Source organism: Cheilinus undulatus, linkage group 2 (assembly GCF_018320785.1).
Source record: "Cheilinus undulatus linkage group 2, ASM1832078v1, whole genome shotgun sequence".
Taxonomy (NCBI): Eukaryota; Metazoa; Chordata; class Actinopteri; order Labriformes; family Labridae; genus Cheilinus; species Cheilinus undulatus.
Window position 1 is genome coordinate 55053621 of NC_054866.1, and position 20366 is coordinate 55073986.

At 42.0% G+C, this 20366-nt stretch overlaps 1 protein-coding gene across 1 annotated transcript in view; it reads left to right on the forward strand.

Annotated features, from left to right (window-relative positions):
* The first annotated feature begins 1553 nt into the window (after positions 1-1553).
* Positions 1554-20366, forward strand: part of abcc5 (ATP-binding cassette, sub-family C (CFTR/MRP), member 5) — a 38650-nt gene continuing 19837 nt past the window's right edge. Inside the window, exons 1-18 of the mRNA XM_041805138.1 lie at positions 1554-1660; positions 3316-3460; positions 7136-7239; positions 8659-8814; positions 9606-9750; positions 10328-10561; positions 10664-10837; positions 12623-12770; positions 12849-12997; positions 13177-13284; positions 13427-13584; positions 13663-13849; positions 14480-14551; positions 15592-15716; positions 16150-16222; positions 17354-17557; positions 17633-17776; positions 18175-18271. Coding sequence (XP_041661072.1) covers positions 3374-3460; positions 7136-7239; positions 8659-8814; positions 9606-9750; positions 10328-10561; positions 10664-10837; positions 12623-12770; positions 12849-12997; positions 13177-13284; positions 13427-13584; positions 13663-13849; positions 14480-14551; positions 15592-15716; positions 16150-16222; positions 17354-17557; positions 17633-17776; positions 18175-18271 — 2365 coding nt within the window. The 5' untranslated portion in view covers positions 1554-1660; positions 3316-3373. The remainder of the gene's footprint in view (positions 1661-3315; positions 3461-7135; positions 7240-8658; positions 8815-9605; positions 9751-10327; positions 10562-10663; positions 10838-12622; positions 12771-12848; positions 12998-13176; positions 13285-13426; positions 13585-13662; positions 13850-14479; positions 14552-15591; positions 15717-16149; positions 16223-17353; positions 17558-17632; positions 17777-18174; positions 18272-20366) is intronic.

Genomic DNA, 20366 nt, shown 5'->3' on the forward strand with positions numbered 1-20366 from the left:
CAATTAAATATTTTATATTATCAGTGTCTGAGCTCTTTGATGTAACCATGCATGGAGACACCTTCAACAGCAAGGATGGAATGTTTCTAAAATTTAAAGGATGACCTCTTCAAAGGCAAGGCTAGAATATTGTAAGTTTGTAACTCCACCTTGTCCTTTGACTTTATCTGGTTTAATAAGTAGTTCACATTCACTATCAATACATGGGTTCTTCATCAGGACTTCCATTGATCCCTGAAGTCTTGAATTGGATGTTTGAAATCCCAAGTCTGTAGGTAGATTTTCTCCTTGGAGGTCATTAATATGAAGGTGAATGATTATATTCATCCACTCATCCTTCCAAGTCTGGTTTAAGTTTTAATTCTGTTTGCTTCATGTGATAAACACGACTGTCCTTAAATAAACCAGTCCATAAATTTGGGACTGAGAAATGGCTCCTGCTGCTCTGCACTGAAAAACCTTTTTGGCATTTCTGTTTCATCATTCTGAAGTAGAGCATCCTGAGTATAGCACACCTGTGTTAAAGGTCATTTGCTGTGCAGAAGAATTTAAGCAATTTCTTTTAAAACATTTTTAATTTCTGAGAACTAGAAAAGAGCACTTGATGCATGTCTTTGCATGACAATCTAATTTTTTGAGGTGGACCTGTCAGTCTTTGGTATTTGATATGGATGATTTCAAATGTGCACTAGAACAGTCTTTTCAAACACCTGAGTTTCCATGGCTGTTCCAGTGGGACTGTGACAACGTCAGAGCATCAGGCTGAGCGGTCCAGTGATGGTTTGATCTGGTACTGTGGAGGTTTATTATTAATGTGAAAATAAAGGCATTTTAAATGAAGACAGTACCCACGACCGGATTAAACTAGTTTTTAAAAAATGTTAAACGTGAAAATTCACTGCAGCCATTTATTTAGAGTTTGGGTAGATATTTAAACATTGAAATCTTAATCCAGGGTGCTTTTATTAAATTTATTTAGACCTGAGGTTTTTTTTTTTAATCGAAGTTTTCTCTAAACCTCAGAGTACAGTAGGACTGATGGATGTGAAACTCACCTTCAGCCAGCAGGGGTCAGCAAAGCGTTTTGTAAGATGCCGAGTTGTCTTTGCCCTGAGCTCAGACTGACAGGAACTTTAGATTCAGCTCTGATAATGTTGGAATAAATGTAAAGAACATTATTCATTTTCAGCTAAATTTGTCCCTGTATGAACAATATATGAAAAAACATGACTGTTAAGGAGCCGCTCCATGTGCAGGATCATTTAAGTTTTTACATTAAATAATTATGTGGCTTATTACAAACTAAACATAATTTTCTGCAGTTGTACTTAAGGGACATAGACCTTGATAAATTTCTAAGTAATCCAACAGACGGACAGATGAATTTTCTGTACACTCCAAGGGCCTTTCCTTTTTATATTTTAGTTCTGTTCTTGTCCTCTCAGGGACTCCGTACTAAAATCAGAGCCTGGCAGACTGCACTCAGGGCTGACACTTCATAGGCAAATTAAGACTCTGTTTCCCATGATGCCTTGCGCGGTTGCTCTGTGAGTCCGAGCAGCATCTCGAGAGGAGAGCAGCTATTTACTGCGGACCTGAAGGAGGACTGGACGCGACTGTGGACAGAGGAGACTGGGGACACAAAGAGACAGGTAGACAGGTGAGCAGGTCACTGCCATCACCTTACTCATGTTTACTTTGGTTTGATTTCCTGTTTCAGTGTCAGCGCGCGGGGATGGTTCATCTCATGCTTTTATTCTGAAGGATACTGTGTTATTCTTTTACTCTGAAGGGTATTTAAATCAATTCTTCTTTGATTTCATCATTAATGCCGCGGTATTACCGTAAAATTGCCGTGATAATTCAGTGTGGCCAAAATGACCTGAATGGAGAAACGCGATATTTATCAGGATGATTTTATTCTGAAAATAAACAACAAGAGAGATGATTCTAAAAAAAAATCAAAACCTGTCTGATAGCACAGCAACAATTCTGAAGCAGACACTCAGGACAATCTGATATTGTCTCAAAAACATCGGCAACTTTTAGACAACAGGATCAAACTGTCACTCCTCCAGCCCTGACAGGATGTCCACAAGTTGCCAACTTTTAAAAGCCTTTAAGCGGCCCCAGTCCCCTTATTTTAATCTCAGATCCCCTACATTTAATCTCAGTCCTCTAAATTTAATCTCAGATCTCATAAATTGATTCTCCACCCTCCAAATTAATCTCAGATCTACTAAATTTAATCTCCACCATCTTAATTTAATCTCAGCCCCTCTGAATTTAATCTCAGATCTCCTAAATTTAATCTCCAACCTCCAAATTAATCTCAGATCCACTAAATTTAATCCCAGCCCTCTAAATCTAGTATCAGACCCCCTAAAGTTAATCTAAATTTAATCTCAGAACCTCTTAATTTAATTTCAGCCCCTTGAAATTTAATCTCAGATCCCCTAAATTTAAGCTCTGCCTTTTAAATTTAATCTCAGCCCTTTGAATTTAATCTCAGATCCCCCAAATTTAATCTCTGCCCTTTAAATCTAATCTCAGATCCACTAAATTTAATCTCAGCTCACTTTCATTAAATTTTGAGGAATGTTTTTGCAGTTTTTGGGAAATTTGATAAGAAAATTTAGGAGGAACTTGCTGGAAACTTTTTATGGAATTTAGGGAATGTATTTTTAAACTTTTGGGAATCTGATTAGAGATTTTATTTTTTGGGAAATTTTATTGAAATTTTTAAGGAAATCTAAAGGGCTTTTTGAGCTTTTCTTTTCTTTTTTTTTTTAAAGAATGTTTCAGCTTTCTGATCAAGTTTATCCAGATTATTTGGGGTAAATTTCTGGCTACTTTTATGGGACACCTTAGAAATAAAAGTATGTTGAAGAATTTTCTCAGAAATTTGAGGTTATTTCTTTGAACTTTAAGTGAATTTGTGAGGATTTCAAGGAAAAATTCTCAGTAAATTCAGCCCATTTAGTGTAAATGTTGCTGATTCTATATCCAGTCCATCATTTAAATGAGTCCCCCATCCCTCTCTTATTGTCTGATGAAACCCAACAACACTCAGCCTATTCATCTGCTCTAAAAATGATCCAGGTCTGGATTTCCTGTAGAAACAGGACCTTCAGGGAGTTTGTGGACATCCTTTTGGTCTAAACTACTTCCTGTTCAAAGACCAGCACTTCGACCAATCAGGTCCTCCTGATCCAGAATAAGAGGGAGGATCTAAAAATCTGTTCAAACTAAAGCTTAGCTCTCTGGAGGATAAATGACGTAATTCAAAACCATCTTTGTTTCTTCTTTGACCAGCGTAACAACGTCAGAGCGCCACAGCGTCTGTTCTCGGCTCCATGTGGTCCTAAAGAAGATGAGAGAACATGAGAGAGGACGGAGTGAGCCAGCATCTCTCAGCGCTCTGCCGGGATCAGAGGTCACACTGCACCACCAGCTGCAGGTGAAGGGGGGTTAAGGGTGATCACCGCTGTTCTTCCTCTCCTGACCTCTCACTGGCTCCTGCCCTTGACCCCGTGACCCTGCGACCTAATCTTAATCCTTCTGCTCCAGCTTCATTGTTACAACTCAGAGAGAGGTTTAACAGCGAGCTCTACTCAAGTTCAGAATGGAAAGTGTTGCTCTCTAGTCCTCACCCATGTTTTCAGGTCTGTGTATAGTCTGAGTAGAACTGACCAATCATGGATCAGCATACTTTAGTGTATGAAGAATAATCCAAAGTCATCCAGGTTATAAAACATTCTAGCCTTGCCCTTGAAGATGATGTCCTTTAATGTTTCTAAAACATTCTAGCCTTGCTTTTGAAGATGATGTCATCCTTTAAAGTTTCTAAAACAATCTAGCCTTGCCTTTGAAAATAATGTCATCCTTTAGAGACTCTAAAACATTTTAATCTTGCCTTTGAAGATGATGTCATCCTTTAAAGATTCTAAAACATTCTAGCCTTGCCTGTGAAGATGATCTCATCTTTTAAATATTCTAAAACATTATAGTCTTGCCTTTGAAGATGATCTCATCCTTTAAAGATTATTAAACATTCTAGCCTTGCCTGTGAAGATGATCTCATCTTTTAAAGATTCTAAAACATTATAGTCTTGCCTTTGAAGATGATCTCATCCTTTAAAGATTATTAAACATTCTAGCCTTTCCTTTGAGGATGATGTCAACCTATGAAGATTATTAAACATTCTGACCTCGCCTGTGAACTTCATGTCATCCTTTAAAGATTCTAAAATATTGTTACCTTGCCTGTGAAGATGATCTCATCCTTTAAATATTCTAAAACATTCCCTTCTTTCCTTTGATGATGACATCATCCTCTTAAAACCTTTTTTTGGGAACAGATGTTTTCCTGCTGACTGTTGTGATCAGCTGATTTACTTCCTGGTGCACATCTACTAAATTATGTTCAGTCACTCTGATTAGCCTGTAATGACTCTGACAGACTGTTTGTCCTATCACCCTCTGTGTTTTATTTTGAAAGGTTCTGTCCTTCTCAAACATTGTTAATGGGGTGTTGCTCTAATGGATGTGAAATATATCCCACAATACCATGGTGATCTTGGCCTGCCAGGCTGCATGTGTGTAGGTGGGATTTTAGACCTTTAATCTGATTTTATCAGATGTTTTATTTAATTTTTGTCACTCCTTTAACATTCCTATGGATTTACAGTTATTTCACTAATAGTTGGTTTGAAATGTGGATGTTTTAAATCTGGTCTAAAGGTTGATGTTTAATCCCCTACAGATGTAGAAAAACTTGAACTTTCAAGCCAATTTATTTGGATTTTAACCAAAATTAAACATCAAAATCTCACGTGGAGGAGTCTGGTTCCTTTTCCAGAAGGCTTTTATTCTCAGGTTCTGATTTTCTCCTGAAAGAAATGTGCTAATTCTCACTGAAGGTGGCAGTGCTGCACCTGTAAGGTGTTCACCAATGGCCAGTGAATAAAAGAAGAGAGAGTCTCTGTCAACAGAGAACAGCTGATCACACAGCACCGCAAATAAACTCTAAAGGCCTGGTGCTATACCCCGACAGCTTGATGCTATCCCTCTTAACCTTAGTGCTATCCCTCTTAACCTTGATGCTATACCCTGAGAGCTTGGTGCTATTCCCCTGGAGCTTGGTGCTATCCGTCTTGAACTTGGTGCTATACCCCGAGAGCTAGGTGCTATCCATCTTAACTTTGATGCTATACCCTGAGAGCTAGGTGCTATCCCTCTTAACCTTGGTGCTATACCCGGAGAGCTAGGTGCTACCCCTCTGGAGCTTGGTGTTATCTCACTGGACATTGCTGCTATCACCCTGGAGCTTGGTGTTATCCCCTGGAGCTTGGTGCTCCTCTCCTTAGGCTTTGTTGAGCCTTCATTTATATGTAATGACCCCAGGACAGGAAGGTGCAGCCATGATGGTGTCCCTTCAAAATAAAAGCAGATCAATCATAGACTCTGTGGAGAACTGGGATGCTCTTCCTCCTCCTCCTCACACTCTCCTCTTTGTTTACATAATGAAACCCTTCCTCCTGCTGCAGCCCAGCTGATGCTGAGGGGATTCCTACCATCTGATTGGCTGAGCTAAAGGCATGAAGGCCTCTCATTGGCTGGGGTGATGTAAATGGGAGAGATGTGTGTGAGCATCAGGAGGCAGCAAACGTGAGCTCTGCACGTGCTCAGTAGTAACTCATCTGCTGGAGGCAGACTGAGCACGCTCAGAGAGGATGCTGTGATACAGACGGTGTTAATGTTCATCATACAACTGATAGAGAGAAATCCTGCTCTCTGATTGGCTGAAACATCTGCACTTTAACCTCCCAGCTTGCAGTAGTGATGCTCCAGGCTCTATGAAGCATTAACCTGATAAAGAATCTGATTGGTAGAGGGGCAGCAGCCCTCAAGAATATAAATAACCCATCAGAGATTTCACTTTATCAGACACAGACCAGTTTGGCCTTAAAACTGGCTCTAAGATAGATTTTTTTTTTAATCAATGTGGCTCCTCTGTAGAGCAGGCAGAGTGAAAACAGTGACAATATCAATGATTTTCACAATAAGGGGAAATGTTGTTATGACTCAAAGTGACCCTTCAAAGTAAAACAGCCAAATCTTTAAGACAGGCTAACAGGTGTGGTGCTGGAACCATGACCTGTTTTCACAGGATAAATCTCTGCTGAGTCATGTTTTCACAGGATAAATCTCTGCTGAGTCATGTTTTCACAGGATAAATCTCTGCTGAGTCATGTTTTCACAGGATAAATCTCTGCTGAGTCATGTTTTCACAGGATAAATCTCTGCTGAGTCATGTTTTCACAGGATAAATCTCTGCTGAGTCATGTTTTCACAGGATAAATCACTGCTGAGTCATGTTTCGGGGGATAAATCTCTGCTGAGTCATGTTTTCAGAGGATAAATCTCTGCTGAGTCATGTTTCAGAGGATAAATCTCTGCTGAGTCATGTTTTCAGAGGATAAATCTCTGCTGAGTCATGTTTTCAGAGGATAAATCTCTGCTGAGTCATGTTTTACAGGATAAATCTCTGCTGAGTCATGTTTTCAGAGGATAAATCTCTGCTGAGTCATGTTTCACAGGATAAATCTCTGCTGAGTCATGTTTTCACAGGATAAATCTCTGCTGAGTCATGTTTTCACAGGATAAATCTCTGCCGAGTCATGTTTTCACAGGATAAATCTCTGCTGAGTCATGTTTTCACAGGATAAATCTCTCTTGAGTCATGTTTTCACAGGATAAATCTCTGCTGAGTCATGTTTTCAGAGGATAAATCTCTGCTGAGTCATGTTTTACAGGATAAATCTCTACTGAGTCATGTTTTCACAGGATAAATCTCTGCTGAGTCATGTTTTACAGGATAAATCTCTGCTGAGTCATGTTTTCACAGGATAAATCTCTGCTGAGTCATGTTTTCACAGGATAAATCTCTGCTGAGTCATGTTTTCAGAGGATAAATCACTGCTGAGTCATGTTTTCACAGGATAAATCTCTGCTGAGTCATGTTTTCATAGGATACATTTCTGCTGAGTCATGTGTGAAGGGTAATAAACCTGTAGAATAAAACCTGTAGAATAAATCAGGTGAATCATGTTGTCACTGTGTGTTTAAACAGGATGTGTTGTGCCTATGTGAGGACAGGACAGTTGGTTGCCGTGGTGAAGCATCAGAGGGGGGTGGAGCTAACAATCCTGACTGGAGAAGAGCAGGTGGACACAGGTATGACAGCTTACATTTATGAATCCTCCTTGAGTCAGACCATTAAATCCTTATTTTATAATTGGTTGCTGAATCTTGATTCTTAATCTGGATTAACTTCATCTCATGTAGATTTCTCTTTTTTAATAACAAACTCAAGCTCACCTTGGAACAGAAAAGGGCCTTCTCCAAACTGTTGCCTCACAGTTGGAAGCATAGCATGGTCTAGAATGTCTTGGTCTGCTGAAGCATTAGGATTGGCCTTCACTGGAGATAAGGGGTCTAGCCCAGACCCTGAAAAACAGCCCCATACCATCATCCCTCCTCCACCAAACTTCACAGTCAGACAGGTAACGTTCTCCCAGCATCCTCCAAACCCAGACTCACCCATCTGACAGTAAACAGAGAAGATGATTGGTCACTAACAGAACACGTTTCCACTGCTCCACAGTCCAACGTCAGTGTGCTTTACTTCACTCCATCTGATGCTTGGTTTTAGACTTGGTGATGTAAGATTTGCATGCAGCTGTTGCCATGGAAACCCATTCATGAAGCTCCTGCTGCAGTTTTAGTGTTTACATTAATGTCAGAGGAATTTCAGAGCTCTTCAGCTATGGAATCAGCAGAGACTTGGAGACTTTTACCCATGATCCTTAACAGTCGTTGACCGTGCTCTGTGGTCTTCTGCCTCATGGCTGAGCTGCTGTTGTTCCTAAACTCTTCCACTTTCTAATAATGTTACTGACAGCTGACCGTAGAATATCCAGCAGGGATGAAATTTCTCCAACCGTCTTATGCCAAAGGTGTCATCATCACAGAACCATGCTGGAGTCTCTGAGCTCTTCAGAAGGACCCGTTTAGGATCACAAATGTTTGAGACTGCATGGACAGGTTAAGATGTAGACACCTGTGGGTCTGACTGAAACACCTGCAGGACCAGTACCGGCTGATTTCAATGTTAAATGGATGCCTCCCTGGTTTTCAACTTTTTCATTTACCTCGGCATCAATGCTAAGAGATTTAACTTTGACTAAATCGTCCAAAGAGGAACAAAGAACATTCTGGCAAAGAGAAGAAAGACTGAGGCAGCATCAACACCCTGACAATCATCAGCAGCCCTGACTGGGGCTGGGACATTTATCGAGTTTTCAACACATGTAGGTAGATCCTCAGAAAGTTCCACTTACGTTGTTGTAGTTCTTGTTGTGATAAAATGACTACAGATGACCCCCAGTCCATGTGGATGGTCCTGAGAGCTGAGTTAAAGTTCCAGTCCTAATGCTCAGTAAAGGTTGTAAACATGAGACGTTCAGAGGAGCAGTGGCGTCATATCTGATATCACTGTGAGAGCATGATGACAATACAGTCAGCCTGCTTCACTACGATATCACTTAAGGCCAAAAAGCAGGATAAACCATACTTCCTCCTGTCCGTCCTCAGGTTCAACCATCCAGTGGATGGCGCCGGTCTTTTCTCCTTCATGACGTTTCATTGGCTGACTCCTCTGGTTCTACACGCCCGGAGAAAAGGACAGCTCCTGTTGGACGACATATGGCCTGTGTCAGAGCGGGAAGGTTGCCATGCCAACAGCCTAAGGTGGGTGGAGCCAATGAACAAAGTAGACCTTTTAAGGAAGTGAATTGAAATCAGGATTTAATCTGCAGACAACTCCTGATCACCATCTAAATACCCATGATCCTCTGCTGCTTTGTCAACTTCCATAAAAGTCACCAATGTTTTTGTTCTATCAAACTAGATCTCTTTCTATCTTCTGATTTTATTCCTCTTTCTGAGACACCAAAATTACTCAAGCATAATCAAGGCTTATGACCCTTAACCTTCAACCTCCTGACTCTATTCAGTTCATCCTTCAGTCAGAGTGGAAATATGTGCGAAGGTTAAAGAAAATCCCTTAAACTGTTCTTGAGCTTTTGTTGTCATAAAAGAGGGATGGACTATGAGACAGAAGAGAAGTGGTTCCTTCCAGGCACATAAAACAGGAAGTACTGGGTCAAAACCAGTTAGTCTGGTATCAACATTAGTCTTGCACCTAGCACCAGCCAAGTGCCACGCAGAAGGCAGACTGGATCAGACATAACATGAGGGAAAGGCAGTGATGCTTGAATTAAAAACAGAAATTAAAAGGTCAGAAACATGAATTTATCTACAGTTAACCTGAATAAGGATTTAAAGATCAGGACTGCTTTGGATCAGGTCTCCATGGCTTGTAGAGGGTCAGCAACTTTGGTGGTATTGGGATAGACGGTGAGCAGGAGTTTGGCTGCGGTTTTTCACTCTTAGATTATCAGTCAGCATGTGTGGGAGGTGTAGGACTTCTGTTTTTTCTATAATCAGTTAACGGTGTTAACCCGGCATTTGTCCCTCAGGCTGGCATCTCTCTGGGATGAAGAGCAGAGGTCGAAAGGCTGCGAGGCGTCTCTGTGCTCCGTGGTCTGGTCTTTCTGCCGGACTCGTCTCCTCCTCTCCTTCCTCTGTCTCACCGTCACTCAGATCGCTGGCTTCAGCGGGCCAGTGAGTAGGAACCAGTAACCCCAGTAAAACCAGTAACCCCAGTAAAACCAGTCACCCCAGGAAAACCAGTCAACCCGGTAAAAAACAGTCACCCCAGTAAAACCAGTCACCCCAGTGTAATCAGTAACTCCAGCGTAACCAGTAACTCCAGTGTAACCAGCCCCCCCACTGTAACTACCCCCCCAGTGTAACGAGTCATAATGCTCCATTGACTTCCAGTGTTACTAAGAGTGGTGGTCATGAGAGACCTGGCCCCGCTTTATTACTTGTGTAAATTCAACCACCCACCTGTACAGGGGGTCTCAGATATGATTTGTGTTTACTCAAGCACAGACTGCAGGAGATTTGAATAACCTGTTTGAATAGTGGGTACTCGTCAGAGAGTTATAAATTCAATTCTTAATGTCCCCTGTCTCTTTAATAACCGTTATACCAGTGCAGAAAGGCCCCTATTTCTTCCTCTGAGCTGTAGGTAGCTGTGCGAGTAGGAAGAGGGGAAGCAGGGCTTCTCTGAATAATAAATAACATCCATAGTCACAGGATGGATGCCATCGTACTGACTGTTGTTGTCCCTCAGGCGTTCGTGGTGAAGCGTCTGCTGGACTACACCCAGCAGGACGAAGCAGACCTGGGCTACGGGATGCTCCTGGTCCTCGGCCTTCTGACAACAGAACTGGTCCGGTCCTGGTCTCTGGCTCTGACCTGGGCCATGAACTACAGGACTGGGTCCAGGCTGAGGGGTGCCATCCTCAGTTTGGCCTTCCAGAAGATTCTAAAGCTGCGTAGCATCAAGGACAAGTCCATGGGACAGGTGCTGATTCACTTTGGTTTACATCCTTGATTCCTCCCCTCATCCCTTACTCGCTCTGTTGTTCCATCTGACGCTCCTCTCATCTTCGTCTCTCTCGTTTAGCTGGTAAACATGTGCTCCAGTGATGGTCAGAGGATGTTCGAGGCAGCGGCAGTGGGTAGTCTGTTGGCAGGAGGTCCCCTGGTGGCTGTACTGGGTGTTGCCTACAATCTGTTTATACTGGGACCAACATCACTGCTGGGATCAGCTGTCTTCATCCTCTTCTACCCCACCATGGTCAGTACTGTCTTCATCCTCTTCTACCCCACCATGGTCAGTACTGTCTTCGTCCTCTTCTTCCTCACCATGGTCAGTACTGTCTTCATCCTCTTCTTCCTCACCATGGTCAGTACTGTCTTCATCCTCTTCTTCCTCACCATGGTCAGCACTGTCTTCATCCTCTTCTTCCTCACCATGGTGAGTACTTTCTACATCCTCTTCTTCCTCACCATGGTGAGTACTTTCTACATCCTCTTCTTCCCCACCATGGTCAGTACTGTCTTCATCCTCTTCTTCCTCACCATGGTCAGTACTGTCTTCATCCTCTTCTTCCTCACCATGGTCAGTACTGTCTTCATCCTCTTCTTCCTCACCATGGTCAGCACTGTCTTCATCCTCTTCTTCCCCACCATGGTCAGTACTGTCTTCATCCTCTTCTTCCCCCCCATGGTCAGGACTGTCTTCATCCTCTTCTTCCTCACCATGGTCAGTACTGTCTTCATCCTCTTCTACCTCACCATGGTGAGTACTGTCTACATCCTCTTCTTCCTCACCATGGTCAGTACTGTCTTCATCCTCTTCTTCCTCACCATGGTGAGTACTTTCTACATCCTCTTCTTCCCCACCATGGTCAGTACTGTCTTCATCCTCTTCTACCCCACCATGGTCAGTACTGTCTACATCCTCTTCTTCCTCACCATGGTCAGTACTGTCTTCATCCTCTTCTACCCCACCATGGTCAGTACTGTCTACATCCTCTTCTTCCTCACCATGGTCAGTACTGTCTTCATCCTCTTCTACCCCACCATGGTCAGTACTGTCTTCATCCTCTTCTTCCTCACCATGGTCAGTACTGTCTTCATCCTCTTCTACCTCACCATGGTGAGTACTGTCTACATCCTCTTCTTCCCCACCATGGTGAGTACTGTCTTCATCCTCTTCTACCCCACCATGGTCAGTACTGTCTTCATCCTCTTCTACCCCACCATGGTCAGTACTGTCTTCATCCTCTTCTTCCTCACCATGGTCAGTACTGTCTTCATCCTCTTCTTCCTCACCATGGTGAGTACTGTCTACATCCTCTTCTTCCCCACCATGGTCAGCACTGTCTACATCCTCTTCTATCCACCATGGTCAGCACTGTCTACATCCTCTTCTATCCACCATGGTGAGTACTGTCTTCATCCTCTTCTATCCACCATGGTGAGTACTGTCTACATCCTCTTCTTCCCCACCATGGTCAGCACTGTCTACATCCTCTTCTATCCACCATGGTCAGTACTGTCTTCATCCTCTTCTATCCACCATGGTGAGTACTGTCTACATCCTCTTCTTCCCCACCATGGTGAGTACTGTCTTCATCCTCTTCTACCCCACCATGGTCAGTACTGTCTTCATCCTCTTCTACCCCACCATGGTCAGTACTGTCTTCATCCTCTTCTTCCTCACCATGGTCAGTACTGTCTTCATCCTCTTCTTCCTCACCATGGTGAGTACTGTCTACATCCTCTTCTATCCACCATGGTCAGCACTGTCTACATCCTCTTCTATCCACCATGGTCAGTACTGTCTTCATCCTCTTCTACCCCACCATGGTCAGTACTGTCTTCATTTTCTTCTTCCTCACCATGGTCAGTACTGAGGTCCTCGTCCCGGTGTCATGATTTTTTCTGACGATTTGATGTGCCTTTCTTGATTGTTTGTGTTGTTATCCGATTATTTTGATGTTATTGAGTATCCCAATAACCTGTTATTGAATATTTGTGTTCACTTTAAGTGTTGTCTTTGACTACTTCTGATCAGATGTTCAGCTCCAGACTGACGGCGTTCTTCAGGAGGAGGGGTGTGGCCGTCACAGACAGAAGGGTCCAGAAGATGAATGAGATCCTGAACTACATCAAGTTCATTAAGATGTATGCCTGGGTCAAAGCTTTCGCCCAGGATGTTTGCAGTATGTACTCCACTGACCATGCCCACCACGTCTGCCTGTCACTATGGTAACAGTATTAAACAGAGGTATTTCTTTCAGGGATCCGTGGTGAGGAGAGAAGGATCCTGGAGCTGGCTGGTTACTGTCAGAGCATTACTGTGGGCGTGGCTCCAGTAGTTGTTGTCATCGCCAGCGTGGCAACATTCTCCGCCCACATGCTGCTAGGATACAACCTGACAGCAGCACAGGTAAATAAACAGTTAAATCTTACATCAGATATCTGATGTGTTTTTTCCTGAGTTGGCTCTGAGGAGACTCCTGCCACTGTAGTGATTAGTCATCAGTCAAAACTTAGCAGGAGGTTCCTAACATATTTTTTTATTTGTGTTCAATGGGTGTTGATCTCATTTCCTGTTTGACTTTTCAGGCCTTCACCGTGGTCACTGTGTTCAACGCCATGACCTTTGCTCTGAAAGTCACACCCTTCTCTGTCAAGTCTCTGTCTGAAGCGTCCGTCGCCATGGAGAGATTCAAGGTCTGATCCTGCCCCACCCCCTACCTGTTTGACCCAGGTTAATATGTTCTGATGTGGTCTGGTCTGGACTGATCTTGTCTTATCTTGACTGATCTGGTCTGATCTGGTTTGATCTAGTCTGGTCTCTATCCTGCTCTCTCAGAGTCTCTTCTTGTTGCCGGAGGTCGCTGGTGTTCGTGCACTGCCCTGTGACCCTCAGGTTGCCGTAGAGATGTGTGGAGCCAATTTGGCATGGGACATCGGTGGTCAGAGCGCTCAGTCCAGTCCATGTGTCCGTGCAGCTGGTCGACAAAGGGACAGGTAGATCCTCTGAGCCATTACTTTACCTGACTTGATCAGGGAAAGGGGTGGAACCTTACCAGGTGTGCTGGCTTTCAGGTGTTTAAGCAGGGCGGTTCTTAAGGAGGAGCCAGAAGAGGCGGATGAAGGGACTGGCTCCCTGCTAAGAGGACAAGAAGACCCCTCAGGCCCAGAGGACGAGGATGACAGCCCCACCTTACTGACAGGTGCTGTCTCCTCACGCCTCCAGAGGACACTGCACTGCATCAACCTGAGCGTGCCACAGGTAGGTCACACAGGTAAAAACGCCTGCCAGACAGGTAGCAATGCCTGTACGAAAGGATGTAACACCTGTCTGAAAGTAGGGACACCTGTCTGAAAGGTAGAAATACCTGTCTACAGGTAGGGACGCCTGTCTGACCGGTAGAAACACCTGTCTACAGGTAGGGACACCTGTCTGACCGGTAGAAACACCTGTCTACAGGTAGGGACATCCATCCATCCATCCATCCATCCAGCCATCTGTCCGTCCGTCTGTCCATCCATCCGTTTGCTCATTCACTGGACTTCTGAGAGCCTCAGCAGCTCCAAAAATCAACAAATTCTGCAAATGCGTCAGGTCTGGTGAAAATAGCCATATTTAGTGTTTGTCAAACATACATGTTCCAGATTTCATAAATAGCGCCCCTAACGGGTTCGAAGTTGACTAAAATGATGAAATGTGCCTGATATGATTTACAAAGACTTTGGAGCTGTACCCTCACTGACAAAAGGAGTTTATTTAAATTAATTAGCTAGATTGATTTAAAATGGGCCTTTTTCAAGGGTCCTTCAGGATTACCTAGAGCAACAGAAAAGACAGAATGATTGATTGATTGATTGACCTGCTGTGTTAACTTGACCTATCTGTGCTCAGGGGACGCTGTTGGGCGTGTGTGGAAGTGTTGGCAGTGGAAAAACATCTCTGATGTTGGCCATCTTAGGACAGGTGAGTCTACCTGTAGCAGTGATGTTACATCATTCAGAAGTTCAGGATGATTAGTATCCTCAGTGTTATTACCCACACCAATGAAATCGGCAGGGGGTTATGTAAAGGGTTCCATATCTGTTTGTTTCTTTGTTCATTTGTTTGTTTATTTGTTTGTATGTGTACAGGATAACTCGAGAATGGAAAGTCGGATCTTCACCAAACTTTTAGGGAATATTGGGATAGTGACAGGGAAGAATCGATTAGATTTTGGTGATGGTCTGTGCACCCGTTCGGTTTTTCTCGGACTTCGAAATTTTGAACACCATAGTAATCAATGGGAGCATAAGTTCCTCGGTGGCATTGCCTAGGGATGGGTCTGCCACCTCAGACGGCCATTCTAGTTACCCACACCAATGAAATCGGCAGGGGGTTATGTAAAGGATTCCGTATCTTTTTTTGTTCGTTTGTTCATTTGTTTGTTTGTATGTGTACAAGATAACTCCAGAATGGAAAGTCGGATCTTCATCAAACTTTCACTGAATATTGGGATGGTGACAGGGAAGAATCGATTAGATTTTGGTGATGATCCACGCACCCGTTTGGTTTTTCTCTGACTTCAAAATTTTGAACACCATAGTAATCAATGGGAGGGTAAGTTCCTCGGTGGCGCTGCTTAGGCGTGGGTCTGCCACCTCAGACAGCCATTCTAGTTGATTATTTATTACTGATTAATAGTTGAATGTTCCTTTGAGCTCTGCTGTTGGAGAGTCTGAGACCTGCTGTGCTTTGGGTTGGTTTAGTACCATCAGCCTGCTCCTGTTTTATATTTTATTTATATCTCTTTAAATGTGTTTATTTATATTTATTTATATGAATCTGACCCATCCAGTAAACATGTCACTCACTAAATCTCACACCATGAACTCAGAGTGTAGTCAAGATGACGCCACCATTAGGATGAACAGAGAGAACTAGTGTCTTTTACCGACTGCTTCATGATTATTGATCATAATCTGTATCATTGATATTTGATTGATTATTGATATGTCTGTGCTCAGATGACGGTGCTGGAGGGACGGGTGGCGGTCAGAGGACGGCTCGCCTACGTGGCTCAGCAGGCCTGGATCCTGAACGCATCGCTGAGAGACAACATCCTGTTTGGACACGAGTACAACGAGGAGAGGTGATGAGGCGGGAACAGGGGGACCCCACCAGACCAGTACACCAGCTGGGTGGCATTAAAGTCGGCCAGACTCAGATACAATCCATACTTTAATATGTTCCATCTTTGCTTTAGAAAGATGATGTCATTCTTTAAAGCTCATGAAAACATTCTATCCTTGACTTTGAAAGATGATGTCATTCTTTAAGGCTCATGAAAACATTCCATCTTTGCTTTAGAAAGATGATGTCATTCTTTAAAGCTCATGAAAATATTTCATCCTTGCCTTTGAAAGATGATGTCATTCTTTAAGGCTCATGAAAACATTCCATCCTTGCTTTTGAAGATGATGTCATCCCTAAAAGCTCATGAAAACATTCCATCCTTGCCTTTGAAAGCTGGTGCGTGTCCAATTAGAAGGTCATTCTTATGGTTCTCATGTTTGTATCTGCAGGTATCAGGCTGTCCTGAGTGCCTGCTGTCTCCGACCAGACCTCAACCTGCTGCCCGACGCTGACCTGACAGAGGTGACATCACTTCCTGTTTGTCTGTTATTGTAGACCAGAGATAGGGAACTCTGGTTCCTTAAAGTACCAGAGGGCCACGTTCTTACAAGTGTTAGGATCCTCTAATTTTACATATGGACCAAATCTATTGGTTTCTTCACAAACATGTATATTTTTAACTCATACCTGATTAAATCAGCTAATCACTGAACATTTGCCAAATTAAACTGCTTCCCATGCATTTGACAAAATGCTGGTTGTTTTAGAAATGTTTACACACATATCTCACTTTAACACACAAAAGATCTTTACAGCAACAAGTACACCTACCTTGAACTGCTTACAAATTCAATTCAATACAAAGAACCATTGTTTCTAGTTTTTATTTTTCATGGCAGATATTAGGATGTTATCTTCATGTTTACAATTTCTTATTTGATACTGGCTTGTGGACTACATCGAGTCAGTAGGAGGGCCACATGTGGCCCCCTGGCTACAAGTTGCCCGTTACTGGTATATAGGTGCATCTAAAAACATAGAATGACATAAGATAGTTTTTTGTTTTTTGTTTTTTGTTTTTGCTGTGATTTCATTGAAAAAGTTAAACTTCTAATATTCTAGATTCATCTCATACAAAGTGAAATATATTTTTTGGACGTTTATTGTTTTAATCTTGATGATTTCTGCTCATAGCTCACAAAATTCTAAAATCTACTATCTCAGACTATTAGAATATTAGAATATTGTGGAAAGGTTTAGTTTTTTCTCAATTATTTCTCTCACTCTGGTGCAATTCACACAACCACTACCATAGGGAAGACTACTGACTGGACTATAGACCAAAGGACAATCACGACCCCCCCTCCCCCCAGAAGTTCCCTGCTGAAAGGTCAGGCTGTCCACAGAGGCTATAGAGAGAGAACCTGCTGAGAAGCTTTATGGAGATCCTGATCTCCTTTCCACCGTCCCACAGTGAAACCAGAACTACCAGAAACTGGTTTACTGACCATGGTGTTACCATGGTCAGTAAACCTGGACTGGACTGGGTTTGATGACCCTTTATCAACCCTTTGTTAGCCCAGTCCAGTGGTCGCTGACACGCCTGTTCACAGTTTCAGCAATCTAAAGGCGTTCATGTTTTTGCTCCTCCAGATCGGTGAGCGTGGCGCCAACCTAAGTGGCGGACAGCGACAGCGAATCAGCTTGGCCCGTGCCCTCTACAGCAACCGGGACATTTACATCCTGGATGACCCTCTCAGTGCCCTCGACGCCCACGTGGCCAATCACATCTTCCACAACGCCATCAGGAAGCAGCTTCACCACAAGACGGTGATCTTCGTCACCCACCAGCTGCAGGTGAGCCTCCTTCTTCAGGTATGCTTTCACACCTGGGAACGCCGCTGCCACTCCCATAACTGTGTTTGTGTGCAGTACCTGGTGGACTGTGATGATGTCATCCTGATGAGGGAGGGGAGTATAGTGGAGCAGGGTAACCATGACGACCTGATGAAACTGAATATGGACTACGCCACCATGTTTAACCACTTCCAGCTGGGAGACACGCCTTATATAGAGGTACTGTCTGTACTCCCTGTTATTCTGGGGTGGGGCAGCCCGCTCGGTTATTAAGATAGATTATTCATAGTTTATTCATTCCTCTTTAAAACCACCACTCATTACAGAAACACAGCAGGTTTAAGAGTAGAGCAAAGTTTTTTTGGACAGTTTTGACAGTTTAAAGGAGTTTGTCTACCTGCTATCTGTCCAGGACTTCTATGATGTTGCTGAGGTTCCAAACAGGTTTGATTAGAGTTCAACATCCTGGCATTGTGAAAACCATGTATTGTTTCTATAATAAAAAACACAGATAAGACCACCTATCACTGTTCAAACACTTTCATAACTATTGTATTGTTAGCCACATTTGGAGTTTGGTTGATATCACTCAGTCCTAACCTGCCTGTTGTTCTCAGACTCCCAGTAGGAAGTCTGGTTCATCTCAGAGGAAACCAGCAGACAGCAGACCAGGACCACTGAAGAAGAAGAACACACCGGTTACCAAGGAGAACGGTAACAAACAACACACACTCTACAGGGATCCACTGTGGTATTTTCTATAAGGGGTTGGATGATGTTTTTTCAGCTGTAAATATCAGCCTATATAAGCTGTAAATATCAGTCTATATCAGCTGTAAATATCAGCCTATATCACCTGTAAATATGAGCCTGTATCCACTGTAAATATTAGTATATTAGTTGTAAATATCAGTATATCAGCTGTAAATATCAATCTGTATCAGCTGTAAATATAGGTATACCAGCCGTAAATATCAGCCTATATCAGCTGTTAATATCAGTCTATACCATCTGTAAATATCAGTCTATATCAGCTTTAAATATCAGCCTAAATCAGCTGTAAATATCAGCCTATATCAGCTGAAAATATCAGCCTATATCAGCTGTAAATATCAGTCTGTATCAGCTGTAAATATCAGTATATCAGCTGTAAATATCAGTATCTCAGCTGTAAATATCAGTACATCAGCTGTAAATATCAGTCTATATCAGCTGTAAATATCAGTCTATATCAGCTGTAGATATCAGCCTATATCAGCTGTGAATATTAGCCTATATCAGCTGTAAATATCAGCCTACATCCGCTATAAATATCAGTGTATATCAGCTGTAAATATCAGTATATCAGCTGTAAATATCAGCCTAGATCAGCTGTAAATATCAGCCTAGATCAGCTGTAAATATCAGTCTATATCAACTGTAAATATCAGTATATCAGCTGTAAATATCAGTTTTTCAGCTGTAAATATCAGTCTATATAAGCTGTAAATATTAGCCTACATCACCTGTAAATATGAGCCTGTATCCACTGTAAATATCAGTATATTGGTTGTAAAGATCAGTATACCAGCTGTAAACATCAGTCTATACCAGCTGTTAATATCAGCCTAAATCAGCTGTAAATATCAGTATATCAGCTGTAAATATCAGTATATCAGTTGAAAATATCAGTATATCAGCTGTAAATATTAGTATATCAGCTGTAAATATCAGTTTATATCAGCTGTAAATATCAGTATATCGGCTGTAAATATCAGTCTATTTCAGCTGTAAATATCAGTTTATATCAGCTGTAAATATCAGCCTATATCAGCTGTTGATATCAGCCTATATCAGCTGTAAATATCAGTTTATATCAGCTGTAAATATCAGTATATCAGCTGTTAATATCAGTCTATATCAGCTGTAAATATCAGTTTATATCAGCTGCAAATATCAGCCTATATCAGCTGTTGATATCAGCCTATATCAGCTGTAAATATCAGCCTATATCAGCTGTTGATATCAGCCTATATCAGCTGTAAATATCAGCCTATATCAGCTGTAAATATTAGTCTGTATTAGCTGTAAATATCAGTCTATATCAGCTGTTAATATCAGCCTATATCAGCTGTAAATATCAGTATATCAGCTGTAAATTTTAGTATATCAGCTGTAAATATCAGTATATCAGCTGTAAATATCAGTATATCAGCTGTAAACATCAGCCTATATCAGCGTTTAATATCAGCCTATATCAGCTGTAAATATCAGTCTTTATCAGCTGTAAATATCAGTCTGTATCAGCTGTAAATATCAGTATATCAGCTGTAAATATTAGCCTATATCCGCTGTAAATATCAGTATATCAGCTGTAAATATTAGCCTATATCCGCTGTAAATATCAGTATATCAGCTGTAAATATTAGCCTATATCAGCTGTAACTATCAGTCTATATCAGCAGTAAATCTCAGTATATCAGCTGTAAATATCAGTATATCAGTTGTAAATATCAGTATATCAGCTGTTAATATCAGCCCATATCAGCTGTAAATATCAGTCTATATCTGCTGTAAATATTAGTATATCAGCTGTAAATATCAGTTTATATCAGCTGTAAATATCAGCCTATATCAGCTGTAAATATCAGTTTATATCAGCTGTAAATATCAGCCTATATCAGCTGTAAATATCAGTATATCAGCTGTAAATATCAGCTTATATCAGCTGTAAATATCAGCCTATATCAGCTGTAAATATCAGTATATCAGCTGTAAATATCAGTATATCAGCAGTAAATATCAGCCTATATCAGCAGTAAATATCAGT